This window comes from Gopherus evgoodei, chromosome 11, assembly GCF_007399415.2.
Source record: "Gopherus evgoodei ecotype Sinaloan lineage chromosome 11, rGopEvg1_v1.p, whole genome shotgun sequence".
Lineage (NCBI taxonomy): Eukaryota > Metazoa > Chordata > Testudines > Testudinidae > Gopherus > Gopherus evgoodei.
In genome coordinates, this window is record NC_044332.1 from 38,593,847 (window position 1) to 38,616,685 (window position 22,839).

At 39.0% G+C, this 22,839-nt stretch overlaps 1 protein-coding gene across 3 annotated transcripts in view; it reads left to right on the forward strand.

Moving 5' to 3' along the window:
- Positions 1-22,839, forward strand: part of CHN1 (chimerin 1) — a 160,760-nt gene that overhangs the window by 30,775 nt on the left and 107,146 nt on the right. For 2 of the 3 annotated variants that reach the window (XM_030580865.1, XM_030580866.1), the window contains 3 exons: positions 4,969-5,024; positions 15,050-15,081; positions 16,267-16,380. In XM_030580865.1, coding sequence (XP_030436725.1) covers positions 4,969-5,024; positions 15,050-15,081; positions 16,267-16,380 — 202 coding nt within the window. The remainder of the gene's footprint in view (positions 1-4,968; positions 5,025-15,049; positions 15,082-16,266; positions 16,381-22,839) is intronic. The other variant, XM_030580867.1, reaches the window with a different exon arrangement.

The following is a 22,839-nucleotide window of genomic DNA, read 5'->3' on the forward strand; positions in this document are numbered from 1 at the left end:
AATGGAGCAGGTAATCAAAGAAATCATCTGCAAACACTTGGAAGGTGGTAAGGTGATAGGGAATAGCCGGCATGGATTTGTAAAGAACAAATCGTGTCAAACTAATCTGATAGTGTTCTTTGATAGGATAACGAGCCTTGTGGATAAGGGAGAAGTGGTGGATGTGATATACCTAGACTTTAGTAAGGCATTTGATATGGTCTCGCATGATATTCTTATAGATAAACTAGGAAAGTACAATTTAGATGGGGCTACTATAAGGTGGGTGCATAACTGGCTGGGTAACCGTACTCAGAGAGTAGTTGTTAATGGCTCCCAATCCTGCTGGAAAGGTATAACAAGTGGGGTTCCGCAGGGGTCTGTTTTGGGACCAGTTCTGTTCAATATCTTCATCAACGATTTAGATGTTGGCATAGAAAGTACGCTTATTAAGTTTGCGAACGATACCAAACTGGGAGGGATTGCAACTGCTTTGGAGAACAGGGTCAAAATTCAAAATGATCTGGACAAATTGGAGAAATGGTCTGAGGTAAACAGGATGAAGTTCAATAAAGATAAATGCAAAGTGCTCCACTTAGGAAGGAACAATCAGTTTCACACATACAGAATGGGAAGAGACTGTCTAGGAAGGAGTATGGCAGAAAGAGATCTAGGGGTCATAGTAGACCACAAGCTTAATATGAGTCAACAGTGTGATATTGTTGCAAAAAAAGCAAACGTGATTCTGGGATGCATTAACAGGTGTGTTGTAAACAAGACACGAGAAGTCATTCTTCCGCTTTACTCTGCGCTGGTCAGGCCTCAGCTGGAGTATTGTGTCCAGTTCTGGGCACCGCATTTCAAGAAAGATGTGGAGAAATTGGAGAGGGTCCAAAGAAGAGCAACAAGAATGATTAAAGGTCTTGAGAACATGACCTATGAAGGAAGGCTGAAGGAATTGCGTTTGTTTAGTTTGGAAAAGAGAAGACTGAGAGGGGGCATGATAGCAGTTTTCAGGTATCTAAAAGGGTGTCATCAGGAGGAGGGAGAAAACTTGTTCACCTTAGCCTCCAATGATAGAACAAGAAGCAATGGGCTTAAACTGCAGCAAGGGAGATTTAGGTTGGACATTAGGAAAAAGTTTCTAACTGTCAGGGTAGTTAAACACTGGAATATATTGCCTAGGGAAGTTGTGGAATCTCCATCTCTGGAGACATTTAAGATTAGGTTAGATAAATGTCTATTAGGGATGGTCTAGACAATATTTGGTCCTGCCATGAGGGCAGGGGACTGGACTCAATGACCTCTCGAGGTCCCTTCCAGTCCTGGAGTCTATGAGTCTATGAGTCTATTACTGGAACGCAAAACCTTAAATTAGAGGGAATAAATGAAGACTCGGCACACCACTTCTGAAAGGTTGCCAACCCCTGGACTAGAGCCAGCGCTAGGCATAAGCAGATTAAGCAATTGCTTAGGGCCCCAAGCAGCGCAGGGAGCCCCCTATTAATTATTGTATTTGTAGCTCCCCCTCCCCCCCCCCCGAAAATATTCCTGCTTTGGGCCCCGAATGGGCTAGTAACAGCACTGCCAAAGACACATGAAAGCAGCACTTAACATAATGAAAGAAATCATCTGTGTAAGTTGGGGCCTATGATCCAGCGTCCCAAAAAATGGATTTATTTCCAAATGACAGCACATCATGGAATCTGTTCTACTGAGTTCAAGGTTTTAAGTTTGTTAAACCTTTGACAAAAAACGTATAAGCGTTTTTTTGAAGTGTAAGATTTTGCTAAAGTTTCTAGAGAATGGATTAAAATAATTTTTATCAACTGAAAATATATAATAGAAATGAGAGGGGAAAAAGACCTTTTGAATCATTTAGTTCATGCCTTTGCTAATGCAGGATTATTTTCTACAGCAGGGGTTCTCAAACTGGGGGTCGGGACTTCTCGGGGTTATTACATAGGGGGGCACGAGCTGTCAGCCTCCACCCCAAACCCTGCTTTGCCTCCAACATTTATAATGGTGTTAAATTAAAAACACTTGTTTATATATGTATATGGGGGGGGGTCGCACTCAGAGGCTTGCTATGTGAAAGGGGTCACCAGTACAATAGTTTGAGAACCACTGCTCTACAGTATATATTCTAGGTCTAAATGCACAGAACTTCCAACTCTTCTGAAACATTCACTTTCAGTTTCCATGAGTCCTGCAGAGATTGGATGTTTCTGTTCCAACAGGCACTTTGTACACAGCATTCCCAACCCCAAACATTCAAAAATCATGAGTCATGCCTCAAAAAACCCAAAACATTAGCGTTGGGGCTTTTTTTATTTGCCATCTGGTGTCTGAGCATTTAAGATGAACTCAGGTAATAGCTTCAAACTTTTCTCTGCCGCCACAAAGACTAGAAACAATCCCAAAAGCTGAGATTCTCATATAATCTCCAGTTTCCAGGCACTGGGCCTCTAACTAAAACACTTAATACTGTGAGACTCATGATAAATTCAAGAGAGTTGGCAACACTGCATAGGCCTTAAAATTTTAGCAACTCCAGAACCTTTTAAAACTTATTTTAAATTAATTGAAATGAATGAAGAATAAGCAGCGAGGATGGGGGAAAATGCTAAAGATTTTCCTCCAGCTGTCTTTGGTGTTCTCTTCAGATGGTTGAATGTAAAGGAACTGAATGCGCGTAACAGTCTCCAATCCATTCAACTGCTGTTGCATAACTGCGGTGGTTGGAACCTCAGTCTGCATGTGAACGTAGAAGCAATCTCTGTGTGGTTTTGAATCATAACTTATTACATCAGGGGCTTGCCCTATGTCAAACCAGTCACTTAAAATAAAGGCACTTACACATGAAGTGACTTAAAGCAGGCTTTTGCCTTGTAGATGATGGTTAAAGAATAAAACTGGAGCACATTGTAACTTTATTATTAAACATCATTAATCATAACAGCCGTTCATCCAGTGTTTGTCACCAAGTTCTGTGTGTTTTGCTTTCAGTTGCAAATAATAATAAATCACAACACTCTACCTTCTGTGAACTCAGTGAACTCTGCCTTTTCGTTCATTTTATTTCACACCGTGATCTATAATGAGGTGTCCAACCTTTACCATGCCAAGCCTCACTGGCAGCTGGCCCAGTAGCTAAAGCAACACACATCATTTGTAGATGTAACTTATGTTTTTCATAATTTTCCAAAATTAGAAGTAAGTGCACACAGTCATATTATTTGCTTGTGTTGCTGTCTCTCTTGATAAATGAATAGGAATGTCTTATTCCAGTTCACTAGCAATAGTAGCAGCAAGGAAACAGCAGCTGATAGCTTGGTTCTCATGCAGCAGTAATAGGAAAAGGATAGAGAGCACATTTCACAGACCACACAGTGTATTCCTGACTAAAGAATAAAAGGCACAGTCTTTGAGCAGAAAGTCATCTTCAGAAAAGCTTTCTAATGTTGCTGTAAGGCAAGAAATGATTAGCTTAAATTTTTTTAGTGCTCTACAAAGCGTGTCACTTGCAACTATCCATCATCACATTTTCAGATCTAAAATTATCCATTTTCTCTGAATTTTTTCTTATATAACCTGAGCTAGTTCTCCACAAGTATCAGATTTGGATCAGGGAATAATTTCTTCATTTATGGCAGAAAAAATATTTTTATAGTGGAAACTGGGGAAAATAAATGTTCATGCTGTACTTCCAATGAAAAGTTGCAAATTTTACATTATTTTCCTATTTTTCATTACTTTCAAAATCACCCTTTTCATATCTGTGCAAAACAATTTTTAAAAGTGGTGAAGTAGGTTTTAAATAAAATTAAGATAAAGATAAAAATGTTGCTTTCCCCATCCCCTTTGGAACAAGGATTTCTATCTAGTGTGAATATTTACTTGTCATCTAACACTGCCATTTTCTCCATTGTGATTCTTATATTCTTAGCATCTTAATGCAGCATGAGTGTCAAAAAATAGTTATGATCAAATGCCAAAGATAATGAAATAAAATCTCATTGAATAAACTAATTTATGTTCTTGTTACATTAAAGAAGTGACAGCACATGTTATCAGAGTTGTTTGCTAGTAATATTGTTGGAAAGATAATTTAATTTTAAGGGATTACATCTCTGTGTCTATTTCAGAAAGAAATCTAATCAGAACCAAATTTTTGTAAAGATAAAAAAAAAGTATTGACAGCTTCATTTTTAAGATGATTTGCCAAATCAAACTACTTTAGGAGGAGCTGAATGTCCCTCCTTTATAGCAAAGTAGATTGTTACTATCATAAATTTACAACTTACTTTTGAAGATACCTTGATCTCAGTGAGGCTCAATTTTTAAAAGATAACAAAAATAGATATTTTGGTATTTGTACCCATTTTAAAATAGGTTACATTTTAGGCCTTAGCTATGGAAAACTGCCCACTGAATGACCATAGGTGCACAGCCATAAATGACATTTTGTTTGCTCAGAAAGGTTAGTGAACAATCATAAAGACTGAGGGCCTGATTCTACAATGCTCTGAATTTCTTCTGCAAGGTCCTGAATAGCTTCAGTCCCTAGTGAAATCAATGGGAGTTGAAGGTGAGCAGTGCCTTGCAGGACGTGGTCAGTGCCTTACAGCACTGACTGTGAATCCTGTTGCTGAAGAACAGAGTTGTAGAACCAACATGTTTTTGATGTATTGTAAAGTGAAGTTTGCATTGATCATAACATCTGTTTTTTTCTGCCTGTGTCTAGCTTGTTTTCCCACCTTGCCCAGGTATCACACAGTAATTAATTAGATATATGAATTCTAATAGCGAGTGGTTTCTGATTAGTTGTGAATCAATTATATCTTGGCCTGTGTATCCCTCTGCACAAAATCTTGCAGCAAGTATTTTTTTAAATCAAAATTTAATGTTTTCAGATTCCTAATTTAACAAAAACAATGCTGTGTTAAGCAGAAAACTGAAATATATTTAACTTCTGCCTTCTCTCAGTGTATCAGTTGCAACAGGAAGCTCCCCATCCTAGAAGGATTACCTGCACTTTTGAGGTGGGTATCGTGATGATCCAAAGCTTTACATTCTCCACAAACTCCAGTTCCATCCACACACCGTACATTCAACAACTGCTACATGGGAGACATGGAAGTATTATGGAGAGGGCAACTTGAATACATTGCATTTTCTGATGTTAAAGGGGCACCATCAAGTGGAAATCTGGTTAATTTAAAATAAGAGTTAAAAAGACTTTCAGGTACTACATCTGTCCCCTGCAATCACCTGGTAACTTTAGCAGTATTTTTTTCTTTACACTTACTTTTTTGTTATATTTCTCTGTCCTCTCTTTTGTGTGAAAGATCCACACAAACAGGGGAAACTGACTGTACAGGGCAAATACCAAGACTGTCCCTACGTTATTAAATGCACACAATAAATGCAATGAAAGAACAGTGAATTCTTCCGCCCATCCCAATCTTTCAGTTATAGACAGAAAGTGTGGGCCCTGATGCTTCAGTTGTGAAATCCTGTTGAAGCATAGGGAATACCCATGTATGCAGAGGGTCAGTTCATATGACTCGGATTGTAGGATCAGGACCTAAAGTGATACTGTCTTTTTTTAATGCTATTTGACAGGACTAGCACTCTTTCATATCTATTTTGAAATTGTAGATTAAAATATTGTTGTGTTTTAATTGATATTAAACATCCGTGTCAGTAAGTTTTTATGAATAACTCTCTATCCCATCACTACCTCTAGGAACTTGGAAAACATCAGTGTCAATTTTAAGAATGCTGAAATGTTGAGTTTGACTCATTAAATATTACAAAACACTGCTCATACTACACCATTGCAAGTTATTGAATTGTTCAAATTTTATTGCAACATTTTTATCATGCAACAAGAGAGAAGAAATTAATCTCTGGAATGTGTTTGTCCATGTTGACATAGCATTAAATATAGTGGAGCATAGTACTGTCAGGAGCATTAATAGCTTATAGCTTAGATCACAAAGAAGATTACTTTACTGACTTAAACAGGGATTTCTCTATCCTCTCTTTCAAATGCCCAATTGCAGTTCTTCCAAATAGTCTATCAACTTCTCGAATAAAATATAGAGATTTAATGGGAGTCAAACACTTCATTTTAATGGAAACACCCTGATCTTTCATGATTAACTTGGCAGGTTTGCATTTTTGCAATAGGTAGGTGAGTAGCTATAGTTGATTGGTCTTTCATGTAGCTATATCTTGATCAAGCATGACAGACTAATTTTTTATGGAACATGTCTCAGCAAGAAAAAATAGTTTTTAAATGTTTTGTGTTGTTAATGAGTTTGCTAATAAGGAAACAACATCTAAGCTGTTATTGTTTCTGTGCAAAAACCTTACACATTAATATTGAAGTTAGGATTTTAATCACATGTAATTATTTCCATTGACAGTTTTTGTTTCCACTTCAACCTTTCTATTTTTCCTTTCCATGTATTCAGCATAATAGGATTTTTTGTGATATCACTCAAAATGTCACACATTCATTTGGGTATAGTGCTTTTTTACTCCCTGCCTGTGGGGTGGGGGGGACAGCTGCCCCACACAGGCAGGAGAAGGGTTAAGGCAGCCTTGGAGAGGCTTTGCAGAACCCAGCCAATCAGGAAAAGGCTCATGGGGAGAGCCAATCAAGAGAAGGCTTGCTGGAGCAGCCCATATATAAAGGGCTGCTCAACAGAGGAAAGACGGTCTCTTCCTGGAAGACAAAGGGGAAGAACTGTCTGCTGAGGAGCACCGGAGATATTGCAGTGCTGGGCAGGGTAGCGGAGCAATAGAGGAGCTCTTGGCTGACCATGGCCAGACTGAGGCCCTAAAGCGAGGGGAAGGGAAGATGCTAGGGCTACAGGGGAAGAGGCCCAGGGAATGTAGTCAGCAGGAATAGGAGGAGGGACAGTAAGTGGCTGCCAGCTATGTGGCTGGCCGGGACCTAGAGTAGTGGGTGGGCCGGGGTCTCTCCCACTGTTTACTCCTACTTGTCAATGAGGAGAGTGGCCTAAATACAGACTTCAGTTTGCCCCTGAAGCCAGGGATTAGACTAGAAACTTCACTTGGCCATTGAGGCTAGTGGAAGGACCAAGGACTGCCTGTCCCCCAAAAGAGGGGAGACAGCGGGCTGGGGCACAGCTGGAGGACTGTCCTGAAGAGGACAGTGCGGTCAGGGAGTGACACGGGTCCACATGGTGGTGATGGAGGAGGAAGTGGAAGGGATAGTGCGTGAAGCACTGCTAGTAAAAGGTGCCTTGGTGGTCCGAGAGAGCAAATTCCCAGCACAACCAGCAGGAGGTGCCGCGGTGGTGGGTCTGCACTGCTACACTGCCCTAAACTGTTGTGTACTGTTGCTAGGTGTCAAGAAATAACTGCTGCTTTCCGCCCCAAAAAGTTTCTGAGTTTCAGTGGTGGGTGAAATGCATCCAATGTATATACATTTTAAGACTGTAACGCACTCTTGGCAGGCTAGTAGCCTAGACTGTTAACATTTATTTTTTTGATGAGCTGTATCTTACCTTTCCTGGCATTGTCTGTTGATGTAACAAAAGACCATATCGTAATGCATATAGATACTGTGGTAATGGGTGCCACTCAGGTACCTTGACAGTATGGGAACCTGATCTATACATGTCCTAATTTTTGTGAATTCAGAGTCTCAACTTTACTATTGATATGTATAGCTTTCAGGATAAGCTTTCCTTCTCAAATAAACAGAGAAATACAAAGTATGCAGGAATAGTGCAACCAGAACTGCATGGAGAGGCCTTATAGTAAATAAAATAATGACTGCAGTTTGGTGCACAACATGTATGCTTCATGGACTTTTTCCCCCCACAGTGGAGAGTTACCTATAATAATACAGAGGAGTCCTAGGCTTGTTTAGCTTAATAGATCTGTCAGGAGCACAGCCCATGCCAATTTATCTGCAGGCTGGTGTTTGTGTTAATCATTAATGTCCTGGGAAATGAGAAATCATGAGCAGGAGTCATGCAAAGATCTCCTCCTTTATAATATTAGCAATACCACTGGACTGCCAAGGCAAGACATAAAAGATGTAAAGTCATATACTATAGATAAACATTTTGAACATCTGTTTCAATTGCAGTAATGGAACAAGCCTACAACACCAACTGGTCATTCATTCAAATTCAAATCAGATCCACACTTGCATTATTTTAAAAATTAGACAAGATCAAGCCAATTCATACTGGGGAGATCTTCAGGCATCCAGATGCTGCCACTTCAATTACAATTTACCTTTACTTAATTTTGTCATCCGAAGATGTATGTGTATCGCCGCAGTATCATTGAGTTTACACATTAGTTTTAAATTTTTGTAAGCTTTTGTACAGATGGCAAATTGCAATTCGTGATTATTTTAGGAAGAAATAGGCTGGAGCTGAGCAGTGCTCACCCTGAATTAGTGATCCAAGCTCTAGAGGGTATGTAGGTTTACTACATAGTACCTAGAAAGGTCTCCAGGTTTAATCCTGTCAGGCTCAACAGAGACGTGTGTTTGTACCTTCACTTGTGAACATTCATAACACCAAACTTGACTAAGTACTTCACTCAGGAGGGACAAAGAAGCTAGTGTAACTCTAGAATGGTTTTGTCCCAAAATGTAAACTGTAGAGTAGAACATGGTCTTGATTTTAATATGGGATAAGAAATGCATATCTGCAATTTTTAGGTATCGTGAAAATTGAGAGTTGAACAAAGCAGATTTGTGCAGCATACAATTTGTTGCACATAGATAGCTGCTGAGTGTAAAGTTTAAGGTATTTTTAGGGCCCTTCATTTTTAGTTTTTATTTTATTAAATTCCCAGGAAAAATTAATCAGTATTTATTACCACAACAAAAACAGGTGAAAATCAGTGCAAAAAACTATTTAATAATTTTTCTGGGTGAATATCGGGGTTTATTTTGGTGGCTGGAAAGATGGAAATATTCAGTAGATTAATGCTCTGAATTCCGTTACTCAATGTGGTTTGGTGTAGAACGAAAGCAGAACTCAAAGCACAGTGCCAGCTCTGAGTTTAAGAAAACAATACATCTCTAATCCCCAAATAAAACTTTTCATTTGAAAAAAACATTCACTGTTGTGCACTTAAAACTATTAGCCCATAAGCATTTGTTTAATAATTGAGCCACACCATTTGCAGCACATACACTCAAGTCTATCCTTTTCTCCTGTTCGTTTTTTTAAACTTTCGAATACTTTCTTATGATCTGAAACGTATTCTGATGCAGATTTTCATTTTCTTCCAATTTTAGTGTGTCAAATCTTTAATCCATCATCTGCTAACAGTTTGAAATGCGTGCATGGTGGGCGTGAGATTCATCAGTATGTTCCGAGGTGCAACGCACTTCAGAGCTTGCCTGTGTGCCTTTTGTTTATTGTGTATCTTCTAGACTAACACAGCCTTATTTCAGCAGGCAACTTTGCATATACACAGAGACAATAATGTATTATCGTAATACCTATTTCTCATGCAATGATTGTATTTTCCTAATAAAACAAGTTATTTTTATATATTTGAATGATACAAAAGTAGGGGGTGAATTGGGGAGAAAAAAGGAATAATACTCTTTGTAAAACCTGGGAATTTTTCAGTAAAAATTGGTTTAAACTGAAATTGAAAGGGCTTAGGTATTTTTTAAAAATGGAAATTTTCCATTTTAAAAATCCTATTTCTCAAGGTCAAAACTATGACCATTTTGAAGGATATTTTTACATCATAAAAGTAAAATTGAAATAATTATAATGTAGCATCAATGTGTATTATTTGCCTTTTTTGGAGGCGGGGGAGTTGATTTCAATGTCTTGCCCATAACAATGTTTTTCATTACAAGTACTGAACATACTGTGCAGCTGAAACAAAGTTGAAGTGAAAATATATTCAGTGAGTAGAAACGTGTTTAACCTTTCTCTGTGTTCTAAGCTCTTCCTGCTAGTGCTGAGCTTTGATCTGCTCTTTCTCAGCTGGGTTTCTGTTAGCAGCCATGAGTGAGGCAGTGAGGAGCAGAATCTTCTAAGTAATTGAATAGTTCTGCTGTATACGTAATTTTATAAGTATTAGGAAGAGAATCCCAGTCCAAAGAATATCAGAGGTTAGGGGGAGGGAGTAATACGTAATTTGGTACGGTATTAATTATGTTGTTCCTCGTATTGAAATAAGCAGGACAATTAAAGAAAAAAGTACTTGGCAAAGAGTAATTGGAAATCACACCATAAATAATGTTTGTTCAAGGTGCGAAGGCACATGCTGCTACAAGAGATAATGTGGAGAGACATTACCAGCAAATAACTCAGTACCTTGAAAATGGTTCTAAAATACTTTGACTGTCCATTCTAACTCTGCTGAGGTCAATGGGGTTACACTGGGGTAATGCCAGCATAAAGAACTGGAGAATCAGCCCTTGTGTTTTGGTCACGTGATGGTGCAGCACAGCTGAGGTATTTTGAGTGAAAAATAGCATTGTGGGTTAGTGCTGTAAATACTTAAGGATCTTTGAATTCTACATCAGATTCATACCGTGATCATAATAAGAAATGTGGGTGCATTGTCCAAAGCATATTGTGTTTGCCTCTCTGGGCTGTGTGTGCATGCATGTGTTTGTGCATGAATATATATGTATAGTTAGAATCTGTCTTCAGGGCACCCCTTGCTGTCACAGCAGGGCACCTCACAATGAATTTAAAATAATCATATGTGAAAGGATATCAGGCCAACCAAATGATTGAATTAATTAAAATTACTGCCCTTTTTTGCCTCATAACAAGACTCCATCCTAATCTTGTGCTAATTACTAACAAGCCTGATTGAGCAGCATCTCTAAATACCCTTGTCAAAGCAGCCTCTGTGGATAGCTACGGAGTATTTGATCACGCTCAATGGGGGTATTTAATGTAACTTGTTAAATTTGATCTCAAAGACGAGTTCATATGAACGAGATTCATCCTGGGTGACTTCCCAAGGCACCGAGGACATTTCAGAATGACACAGTCAAGTGTGAGGCGCATGCCAAGTCTACACCATTTATCCATTCACCCACTTCAGTTTTATTAGCCATAAACCAAAGTTTAGGTGAGAAAATAGAAACAAAACCAGAGCAGGACTATAGTGACTTCTGTGTTCAGTGCCTAGCACAATGGGGTCTGGATCCTTCCTGGGCTCTCTGGGCACTGCTACAGTACAAACAATAGTAACTGATGACAAATATCACATGGGTACCACTGTTATTTTCCATTGTAAGTACAGGGGAAAGTGAGCTATCTCTCATACCACAGAGTAGTAACTGTGGGTATATGCTAACTTTTTTTTTAAGGTACTAATTAGAACTGTGTGAATAACTGATTTTCCAGATCACTGGCAGTTCTAAAAAATAAAATAAAATACATTCTGTTTGGGTCAAACAAGGAAAAAAAAAAGTCCAGAATTTCCAGCACATTGAAAAAGGCATTTCATTTCAGGCATAGAACCTATCATGTCATTCTCACATTCTCTTTCTGGCCCAGTGACTATTTGAGTATTTTATAGAAAGTGGAACAGCTTCAGTAGGAGAGACTGGGAGAGATCTATCCCAGAATTCCCTGTAGCCTAGTGGTTAGGCCACTCACCTTGGTGGGGGACACCTAGATTCCAGTCCCTGCTTCAGTGAATATTTAATTAGTTATACAAAGTGGGACACCTTCAACAGAAGACATTGAGAAACCCCCAACCCTGGCATACCCCATCACCCAGGTCATTCATCTCAGATGCAGGAGACCTTGGTTCAAGTCTCTGCTCCAGAGCATCCCCATCTCACTTCATTCTTGTGCATCATGCTGAAATCCTCTTGGTAATATAGCCTAAGACACTGAAATGTTTCTTTTTGATTATATGATGCATTTAAACATTTCTGAAGTTTTCTCTTTTTTTTTTTCATTTTTTGACTAAAACAAATTGTCAAAATGGACATGTATTCGCAGAATGTTTGTCTTCCGAAAGCTGCATTTTTCGGAGGACAAAAAAATTGGCTGGAAATTTTTGCATAGATATAGAATGGACATAAGTCTTTGCTAATACAAGAATCAACTTTTATGACCCCTGTACAGACCATCACTATGATTATTGAAATAATAAGGCAATTTACAGACTACTCTCAAAAATTTCTGAAACTCAAGGAAATTTACTGACATTTACTTGAATGCAAGAAAAAATGAAGCAGTTGGGGACACATCTTATGCCTCATGTTAAATAAAATTTTCGATTTTAGTGGCCCCCAAATACTGCAAAAAGCAAAAGACATTATGTGGAGATGGGGCACAGCTGAACTGACCTTTCCAGCAAGAATAGATTTAATTAAAATGATAATTCTCCCTCAGCTGCTTCATTTTATTATGGCAATATCCATATTTCATCTCAGACAGTAAGCGGCTCCAATCTTGGAAGGCATGATTTTGCTCCTTTACATGAGGGTTGAGAAGAGTGAGAATAAGCCTTATGAAACTCCATCATGGAAAGCAAAAAGGAGGGTTAAACTTACCAAATCTGTATAGTTATTTTGACAGCTAATTTTAGCTCTCTCTGGATCTGTATTGACCAGGATGACTTATGTGGTGACTCAGAGAAAATAGTGTTACAGGAACTTTGTGGTATCAAAAGATCATGGCAAGGTCAAACAGTGCTCCTAGTTCTGATGCACTTAATGGCAATAAAAACAACTAAATTATGAAAAATGCTAGGTGCTGACTAAAGAGAGATGCCTATGGGGAAACCTTTATGATAATACTCATAGAAAACATTGCAGAAAATAAGAGGCATATAATATCCTGACCTATGTTATATACTTGGCCTACAGTAATGCATACAAATTAACTCTATTCTAAAGGCACAATCCAGGTGCTGCTAAAATCAATGGAAAGACTCCCTTTGATTTCAGTGGGAGCTGGGTCAGGCCCTATGGAAATACATTCAAAATAAACAACAACAAAAATACAATAGAATGGGGTAATGAGATAACATGGGAGGTTATAAAGAGACAGGCATGTAAATTAGGTGGGCTCAGTTTATCTCCAATCCTAAATAGGTTCTCATTGTGCTAGATGCTGTACAAACACACAGTGAAAGGTAGCCCCTGTCTGAAGAGCTTACAGTCTAATTGAAGAAAAGTGGATGTAACAGTCTGAAGGAGTGAGGACTGCCAGGTTCAGAGAAATGGTAATTTCTCCTTTTAATTTATCATCCAGAAAAGTTAAGTCCCACACCCATTGTGAGTGCCTGTAGTTACTCTCCAGCTGAGTTTTTCTTTGACAGTTTGCTCTAATCTTCTGCCACTTCACATTCTCATCTTGTTTGCACACTCAGATTTTATTGTGATTTGGACATTTTCTTGGAGTGCAATGCTGGCCATTAATACCATGACAGGCATCTAAGTTTTTTGAAGTTACTTATACACAGTTTTTATGCACAGTATTGCAGTCTGTGTGTTTAATGCTTTCATCTTCTCTACTTTCATATTGTTTCTAATTTATAAAATGAAGTGGTTTGCTTAGCAGGAGGACGGAAATTAGGACCCGAAACCTACAAAGTTTTATGCATGTGTTTGCCTTTAGGCATGTGAGTAGTCCAACTCAGAACAATGGGACTACTTGCATGATTAAAGTCAAGCATGTCTTTGCAGAGTAGGGGCTTAATTTTGCTTCTCTGGTAATATAGGCTTTCTGTTGTAATCTAGTCAGAAGTATAAAGCAAGTTGCAAGGCTGTGGTTACATAAGTCAACTCTTGTTTCTTCTATTATAAGTTGTATTCTACATCTAAATTAATAATATATACACCAATGATTGTAAAGGAAAATGCACACTTTAAAACATTATTGATCACTTCAATAATGGATACTGATTTTCTAAACTGATCAACCATCAGACTAGCTCTTTATTTCTTGTGACTATGGAAGGATTGTTGTTGCTAGACTCTGTATCATATTTAATTTTTGACATCTCGGACTTTTAAAGATCCCATTTAAATGCCATCTCAACAACAAGGGTGAAATATTTATTTTAGTTTGCTTGACGTTTTCCTGAAAAGATGTGAGGATGAAACTGAAGCAGAAATAAACTGTGAATGTTTTGCGCTTGATTATAGCTGGATCATCAATGACTGCAATGGTTAAGGTTGCATAACTGTTGAATTCAAAGCGCAAAAGATTTCCCAGTTCCATAGTCAGAGAAATGATGGAAGTTAAGGCACTGCATTGGGATGGGAGAGAGCTGGATTCAATTTCCCAACTCTGCAATAGGCATCGCGGGTAAATTGCTTTTCTCAGTGCCTTATCTGTAAAATGGGGCTAATGATACTCCTTTTCTGCCACCCTTTGTCTGTGTGCACATTTAGATTGTCAGCTGTTTGGGGCAGGGACTGTTTCGTACTATTTGCAACTAGTACAAAAGGGTCTTGATACTAGTGGGGTCTCTAGGTGCTATTTTAATACACAAATATGAAAGTTTTGGGTACACAAGAAATGCAAGACTTGTATAATAACATTTCATTTACCACTGAAATGTAGCCACCTCTCAGATGAAATATGGCAGTGGTTTAACAGTACACAGCAACACTTCTAACAACTTTAGAAGAGGAAGATGACTTGTAAATTGAAGATTTTTTAAAAATTGTGTTTCTAGATTATTTGTACCAAGAAAAAAATGTCATGTATCATTTAAAAAAAAATCCAGTTTGGGCCTATAGTAGTTGGACAACGTTACTAATGTGGCTTAGAAAAGCACCAACATGCACGTGATTTCAAGAGACACTCTCCATTTCAGCATTTAAATAGGCTGCTTCCTCAGCTTGTGTTTAGATTGTTGGACCTTTCAGTGTGTCTTCTTACACTATACCCACTGGAAAAGTACTGTAGTGCTGAGTGATTCTTGTCCTTTCCCATCAGATATGCTGTATGTTCTCTCCTATTTTTTAAAAAGTTGTTATATACAAGATGTTTATTATGTGCCATCTTTTCTGAAAGTAAAATATTTAAAATGTTTGTTTTTTCAATAGGTAGAGAACAGACCCAAATATTATGGAAGAGAGTAAGTAATGTGCTGCTGTGAATCACTGAGTCTAATGTGAGTGGGTTCAGTTCAAGTTCAATGTTGAGTAAAGGTGCTGCAAGTGCACCTCATGGCCTTTTCATCGCCTCTGTGTGTTTAACCACAGAATGTGGGGCTGGCTGTGCTAACACTTTTAATTTGCAAAGTGAGGACACTGCAGTTGCCTGCCCTCTTGGCTGTTCAGCATGCTGTGTGTGGGACTTGTAAAGGTCATACATTACATTTTGATGGGTACATCTTGAGTGATCACTGTGAAATTGTGCTCTGCCCTGTTTCTGCCAGTCTGCTTATTGGGCATGTACAGCAAAGAACTTTCCTCCACTTAATCACACTACTTCCCTGCAAACTCTAATTTGGGTATGGCATTTTACCCACCTCACATCACCCCTGCAGTTTCAGATGGATACAGTATTCTTCAGTTCTGCATTATCTAGGAAAATATAGTGCTGCTGTGCTTCATGTGGTTGGTTGGTTCACCCCAAAGGTGAAGGTGCTGCAATGAGTATATGTGTGTGTAAAAATCTCTTTGGAGCCATATGAAATGTCACATGCTATAAAAATGCACATTATCATTTGTATTTACTTGTCCTCCATTTCATTGAATTAAGCAAAGATTGTTCTGTTTAGCACGGAGAATGAAAGCAAATTTTATGTTTGTGTTTATTTTGGTATCAGTGTCTGTAAATTTGCACTTTGTTATGCAGATTAATAGTTAGATTAAATGGATCCCTTGAGCCCCTGGCAAACTAGCAGACTGTCCCTCAGTATTGGCAAGTGTGATTACCCTTAGCATAGAATATTAAGCTAATGGGTAACATGGGCACTTGTCTATTAAACTAATGTAAGATACCCATGTTATGAAAGGAATGCTCTTGTTCTGTAATGAGTGTTCTTCCCATGCTGTCTGTTAAGTGATTTTGACAGCTAAAGCCTACCAGCCGCAAATAATCATGCTGGCCAAATTCCAAGCAGAGAGAGAAATTAACATAATAAATAGGTTCCTGCTAATTACTGTAGTTCTTATGGAAACTTCTTTTTAAAAGCCACTTTTTTGTTTTTCTTTTTCTTTTTCCTTAAAAACAAACAAAGATGTGGTCTAAGATTGAAAAACAGTGTGTTTTGAAACAGCTTTGATTGCTAATAAAAATGAGTTTTGTTTGTTAGATTCCATGGTATGATCTCAAGAGAAGAAGCTGACCAGTTATTAAGTGTTGCAGAGGGAAGTTATCTCATTCGTGAGAGCCAACGGCAACCAGGAACCTACACATTGGCATTAAGGTTGGTAATTACTATTTTATTTAAAAAGTTATAGAATATTTGTTAATATCTCGTTATGGTGTTAAGATGAACTCTTATTTAATTCCTTTATAGAATTTTTTGTAACAGTGACCATTTAATGACACTGTATTTTTGTGGCCTGGTTACTGTTCAGTATCTTCAGAGTACAGTACTCTAAATCTTTCAGTGAGAGATTAATGTCTTGGATTTGAAATACTGAGATAACTGTCTATGGATGATTGGTTTTATTTTACTATAGATTTTCCCTCCTCCGGTCTTTTCCCACCACCCTTCAGTTGTGTTCATAGATGCCACATCTGGATATTGAAAATGGAGATGGAGAAGAATTTGAACGTTCCTCTGTGATCTCATGTGACTAAACCCAACCTTGTATCAAGGTTGGTGACCTGCTGTAGGAGAGTAACTGGCTGTGACTCATGATACTACTATACATGACTCATGGCCGGTGACTCATGATACTACTCATACCGCCTGTGTGCCAGCCTAATCTGGCCTGTGAACTAGTGTCTGTCCTTGAACAGTTATGTGCCAACTGGGTGTGAATGCATGCTTCCGCCTCTATACAGCTATGAAAACTCAATCGGATTGTTTCCTAACTGAAATAGTTACAGATTGACTTTATAGTATCTTTTACAATTTTTTAACTTTGTCATTTTATTGTTCTCAGAGATAGTATGTGAAATGAATTGACTCTTCAGTTCTACGTAGTTTAACTGAGTTTGGCCCAGATCCAGGAAAACATTTAAGCATATGCTTAACTTTAAGCACACGAGTAATCCTTCAGTAAGACTGCTCATATTAAAAGCAGGCCTATGCGTTCCCAGATCAGCACCAGCTTTTCCATATCAGTGGTCACACATGGTTTTTCTCATTATGACTGTACAGCTGAAAAGATTCTGAATTGGATAAGAGAGAGCAAATCTTGCAAATCTGAGTTTTAATTAATTTCACTCTGAGGTACTGTAAAGTGTTTTCCTTTTACTTCTTTAGTAGTTTTGGATCCAGTACTGTAAACTGTACTCACATTGAGGCCGATAGTAAGCACTACTCAATGGAACTGGTCATGTGAGCAAGCGCTATGCAGTGTGAGGAGGGGTTGCAGAATTAGGTCCTTAGTTATGTTGATTCCTGCATCCCATGTTTCACAGAGGGGAATAGAGAGCAACATGGATTATGGGCTTACATTTTCCAGGATACTAGCTGTATTGATGGTAAATGGTCTGCCAGTCTGACCTGGAGGAAAATGCTGTCCTGACCCCAAATATGGCAGTCAGATAAGAAGCATGTCAGTGAGACCCACCAGCCAGACCTGAATATTTTTAGCAATGGAGCCTCTGTTTCTGCCCTTGCATTACTTCGAACCACTCTAAACAGACACAGTGTATAGGAAGCCTCGACAAAGCTAGGTTATGCATTGCCCGCATGGTCTTTCCAAACCTGACTCCTGTCACTCCATGGAGCCAAATGTAACTATTTCTATTGAAAAAGAGCCCTCCAAACCCACAAAGGAGGAGACAAGACTTCCCCTTAATTCTGACCTGTATATCTGATGATACACCTGACATGCAGATCTTCCAAGTACTGTACATATTTAAAGGGACACTGAGAGATTGCGAGAGTCCTAAAATTTGATCCTCTGTTGTTTTTTTACTCTGTCCCACTTCCTGTTGTGGATGTTTTTTTAGCATCACCATTCTATAACAAGAACTGCAACCATTTCATAATCTCGGCTCTTCAGTGAGACAAGCCAACAAATAATGCTGTTTGCTGCTGTGCATAAGCACGCATACAGCACAAGCATACAATATACAGGTTGCTCCATCCTTCCCTGTCCTTGTCATGTTTGTTCTTGCAAACAAACTGATAATAGATTCAAGTTGTTGAGACTCCTGCTCTCTAAAGAACAGGATACTTTTGAATTGCAATCTCTGCCTAGCCATGTTCTTATGAGCTCATAAGAATAAAATAATACACACAGTGGAAAACAGTATGATGTATGAGTTATCACATCACAAACAAACTCCTGACCCAAAAAACTCTGTCTCTTTGGTTAGTCATTCTTGCATTGTACCCCTCCAAAAAGGAGGAATTTTAAGAGTTATTTGGACACGTTAACTAGTGGGTATTTAAAACAAACACACACAAAAACTGTTCTCCAGGCATTCCATCTTCTCATACCAGATTTCTAAATATTCTAGCAAGAAACAGAGAGACACTTTGCTTCCAAAATTTGTAACCTACTGTTGTTCTCTACAAAAGTTAAACTGATGAATTGCAGTTCCTCTGGAGCAAATATAGGATACCAAACTGAAAAAAATATGATGAAATATCAGTAAATACCCGCAGGTTTCACAAAGAAACTTATCCAGCAAATATTTATCTTTAGGATGTGCTGGACATCTGGAAGAACAATAGCAATTAATGAACGTATTGTACAACAAAAAATAGAAATATGGCTGAAATATTGATATCTTGGAATAATACACTGGGGTGAATGCATTTTCTTAGAAAAAATTACTGTATTTACATTTAAAAAAATAGACTGCAGTAAGATACTTGTCTTTGCAGTAATATTCTAACAGGAACATGAATTGACATTTATATTGATTCACGTGTGAATACAGCGGTATTATTATTTTTCATGGTCTAATGACTCCTTCCAGCCACTGCCCTGTAATAAAAATAAATTCAAAACGGAACAAACTGATGCAGGCCTTGTTTGAATGGCTGATCTAAAGAGAGAGAGAGATATTCTGTCACTGAATTTTGTTCCTGCTTCTGCAAAACGTACAGTGCCTTTGACCAGCAGGTTTAGACGAAGGTTTCTAACCATTAGGGGAGTGAAGTTCTGGAACAGCCTTCCGAGGGAAGTAGTGGGGGCAAAAGACTTTCCTGGCTTTAAGACAAAGCTTGATAAGTATATGGAGGGGATGTTATGATAGGATTGTTAATTTGGGCAATTGATCTTGGATTACCACCAGATAGGTCTGCTCAATGGTCTGCGGGGAGATGTTGGATGGAATGGGAACTGAGTTACTGCAGAGAATTCCTTCTTGGGTGCTGGCTGGTGAGTCTTGCCCACATGCTCAGGGTTTAGCTGATCGCCATATTTGGGGTCGGGAAGGAATTTTCCTCCAGGGCGGATTGGCAGGGGCCCTGGAGGTTTTTCGCCTTCCCCTGCAGCGTGGGGCACGGGTCGCTTGCTGGTGGTTTCTCTGCAGCTTGAGGTCTTCAAACCAATTTTGAGGATTTCAATAACTCTGTCCTGGGTTAGGGGTTGTTATAAAATTGGATGGGTGGGGTTCTGTGGCCTGCCTTGTGCAGGAGGTCAGACTAGATGATCAGATTGGTCCCTTCTGACCTATGAGTCTATGAGTCTATGATGTGCTTGAGGTTGCTGGGCACCTTACATGATGATTCCTGGTGTGGCTTCTTTTATTTGAAAATGAGTAATTTTTTCCCAGGGTAACAGGTTGTACCTATATTTTAGAATGAGGGAAAAACATGATCCGGGTAATTACAGATCTGTTAGTCTAACCTCAGTAGTATGCAAGGCTTTAGCACAAATTGTGAAGGAAAGAATAATTAAATTCATAGAGGTAAAGGGGATGTAATGTAATATGGATTTACCAAAGGTAGATCATAACAGCCTAACATGTTGTTGTTCTTTGAGAAAATAACTGATTTTTGAGATAAGGGAAGTACAGTAGATCTAGTACACTTGAACTTCAGTAAAGCATCTGCTATGGAACCACATGGGAAATTATTGGTTAAATTAGGGAAGATGTGGATAAGGAATTGGCTGAAGTGGAGAAGGCAATGGGTTGGACTGGAAAGCTGAATTATCAGACTTGGGGAGGTTACTAGTGGAGTTCCTCAAGGATTGGTCTCTGAACCAATCTTTGTCAACATTTTTGTTAATGACCTTGGGACAAAAAGTAGGAGTGTGCTAAAGAAGTTTCTTGATGATACCAAGTTGCGAGGCATCATCGATGCAGAGGAGGATTGGATGACGTTGAAGAATGGAGTAATAGGAATGAGATGAAATTCAGTAGTACCAAATGCAAAGTCTTGCTCTTAGGGGTAACAATAAGAATTTCTGCTACAAACTGGGGGATCATCAGTTGGAAGGGTCAGAGGAGGAGAGAAACCTGGGTGTGTGTCTCGCTCACAGGATGACTATGAGCCACCAATGTGATGCGACTGTGAAAAAAGGCAAAAGTGATCTTGGGAGGTATCAGGCAAGGCATTTCCAGTAAAGATAAAGAATTAATTCCATTGTACAAGACACTGGGAAGACCTCGTCTGGAATACTGTGTACGATTCTGGTCACCTGTGTTCAAGAAAGATTTAATTTAAATTGTAACAAGTGCAAAGAAGAGCGACTAGGATGATGAGGGGAATGGAGTGTCTGTTTTATGAGTGAAGATGGAAGAGCTTAGCTTGCTTAATCTAGGAAAAAGAAGGCTGACCAAGATTATGATTGCTGTCTGTAAATAACTTATGGGAAGTAAATATCAGGGAGCGTGAAGAGCTATTTAAGCTAACGGATAATGTTGGCATAAGAACAAATGGATGTAAACTAACCATGAACAAATTCAAGGTGGAAATGAGAAGGTTTCTAACCATCACAGAGGTGAGGTTCTGGAACAGCCTCCCAGTTGTGGAGCGAACTACTTAACTGGTTTTAAGAAAGAGCTGGACAGAGTTATGGGTATGATTGTATGACAAGATTGCTTGTGATGGTAAGGGATAGTACTCAACAGTCTGGGGGCTCACTTCCAGTTTCTGTCTTATATTCCTAAAGCTCATGCCACAAGATTTCAGCTGGTCACTATCAGGGGTTAGGAGGGTTCCCCCCTGAATGTATTTGGTGAAGTTTTTTCAATTTCCTTCCTTTGAGGCATCAGGGATGGCCATGGCTGGAGATGGGATGTTGGGGGCGGTGGCAGGGCTGTGAGCATTCTGTCTCAGGTGCTTGACTGGCTGGTTCTGGCTCACATTCTCAGGATCTAACTGCATGCCATGTGGGGGTTGAAAATGAATTTTCCCCCAGGACAGATTGGCAGTGACCTTCGTAGTTTTTTGCATTTCTCTGCAGCATGTGGATGCAGGTCACTTGCCAGAATTATCTGAGTATATCTCACTTAATCATTTGGATATAGAATCATAGAATATCAGGGTTGGAAGGGACCTCAGGAGGTCATCTAGTCCAACCCCCTGCTCAAAGCAGGACCAATCCCAAAATGAGCCCCTCAAGGATTGAACTCACAACTCCGGGTTTAGCAGGCCAATGCTCAAACCACTGAACTATCCTTCCCTGCCATTATTGGAGCATCAGGTTCTGGTGCACCTCAGTCCCTGCTGTTCTCTGCCAGTTGCGCACAATAATCTAGACTCCTATGGGCTGTAATACTTTGATCTCATTTTGGCTGATGGATTTAGTGTGTGGGTGCTTGGTGGTGTAGGTGACTTATGATACAGAGGAGGCCAGACTAGATGATCTAATGGTACCTTCTGTCCTTAAACTCTCTGACTCTAGGGGAAAGGTTAGTGTCTTCAAACTTCGACATCATCTTTTTCAAAGTAGAAAATCCCATTGAAAACAGCTTTTGCGGACAGTAAAGTATACATAGTGATGGATTTTTCTACAGAAAAGAGCATAAGGCAGCTCTCCCTCTGAAATTTCATTTTTCTGCTGTATTCAGAAAACGTTTAATATACCAGTTATAAAGAATGTTTTCAAATTATGGCCCGGCTATATTTATGTAAGAGGTAATGTCAGTTGGATATAACATGGCAGGAAAATGCTCTTAGACCTCTTTAAATGCAGTGTTTGTGCAGTTAACCTTAGTTTAATTTAAAGAAATTAGGATTTGGAATTATGCATTGAAATCTAAACATTGTACATGCAGATGTCATTTTACTGTGATTAAGCATTAGCTTGACCGTCCTGGTTTTACCAAGGAAAATGGCCTGTGATGTTGCTTTCCATTAGAGAAGCAAGTGATACCATATTATCCTGTTCGTTGCTCTCACTTTAAAATGTGTGAAAGTGAATGCGCACACTCTGCTGTCTCATATGCCATAGCTGAATATGAGTGCTTCAGACCTTTTTGGCAGCACTGTGTTTCCTGCCCCTGGAGTTCCTAACACTGCCAACATTTATTTTCCTTCCTAGAAGGAAGGAAGCAGCAGGCATATTCTTTCCATCAGCTGCATGCAAGAGTTTTGTTCATTGTTTCCGTTTTTTTCTGTCTCTGTTAGAAGATATTCAGAGTATACCCATGTCTCCACTAAGTGTGGTGTTGGCTTTGCTTACTAGTGTTTAACCCAGTCCTTACCCTATCACTGTGGTTACTATTACTGTTACTACTGTATTCTACTCTTATTTCAGCTTTGGGAATTTTGCTGTGCATACCATGGTAGGTAAAGATA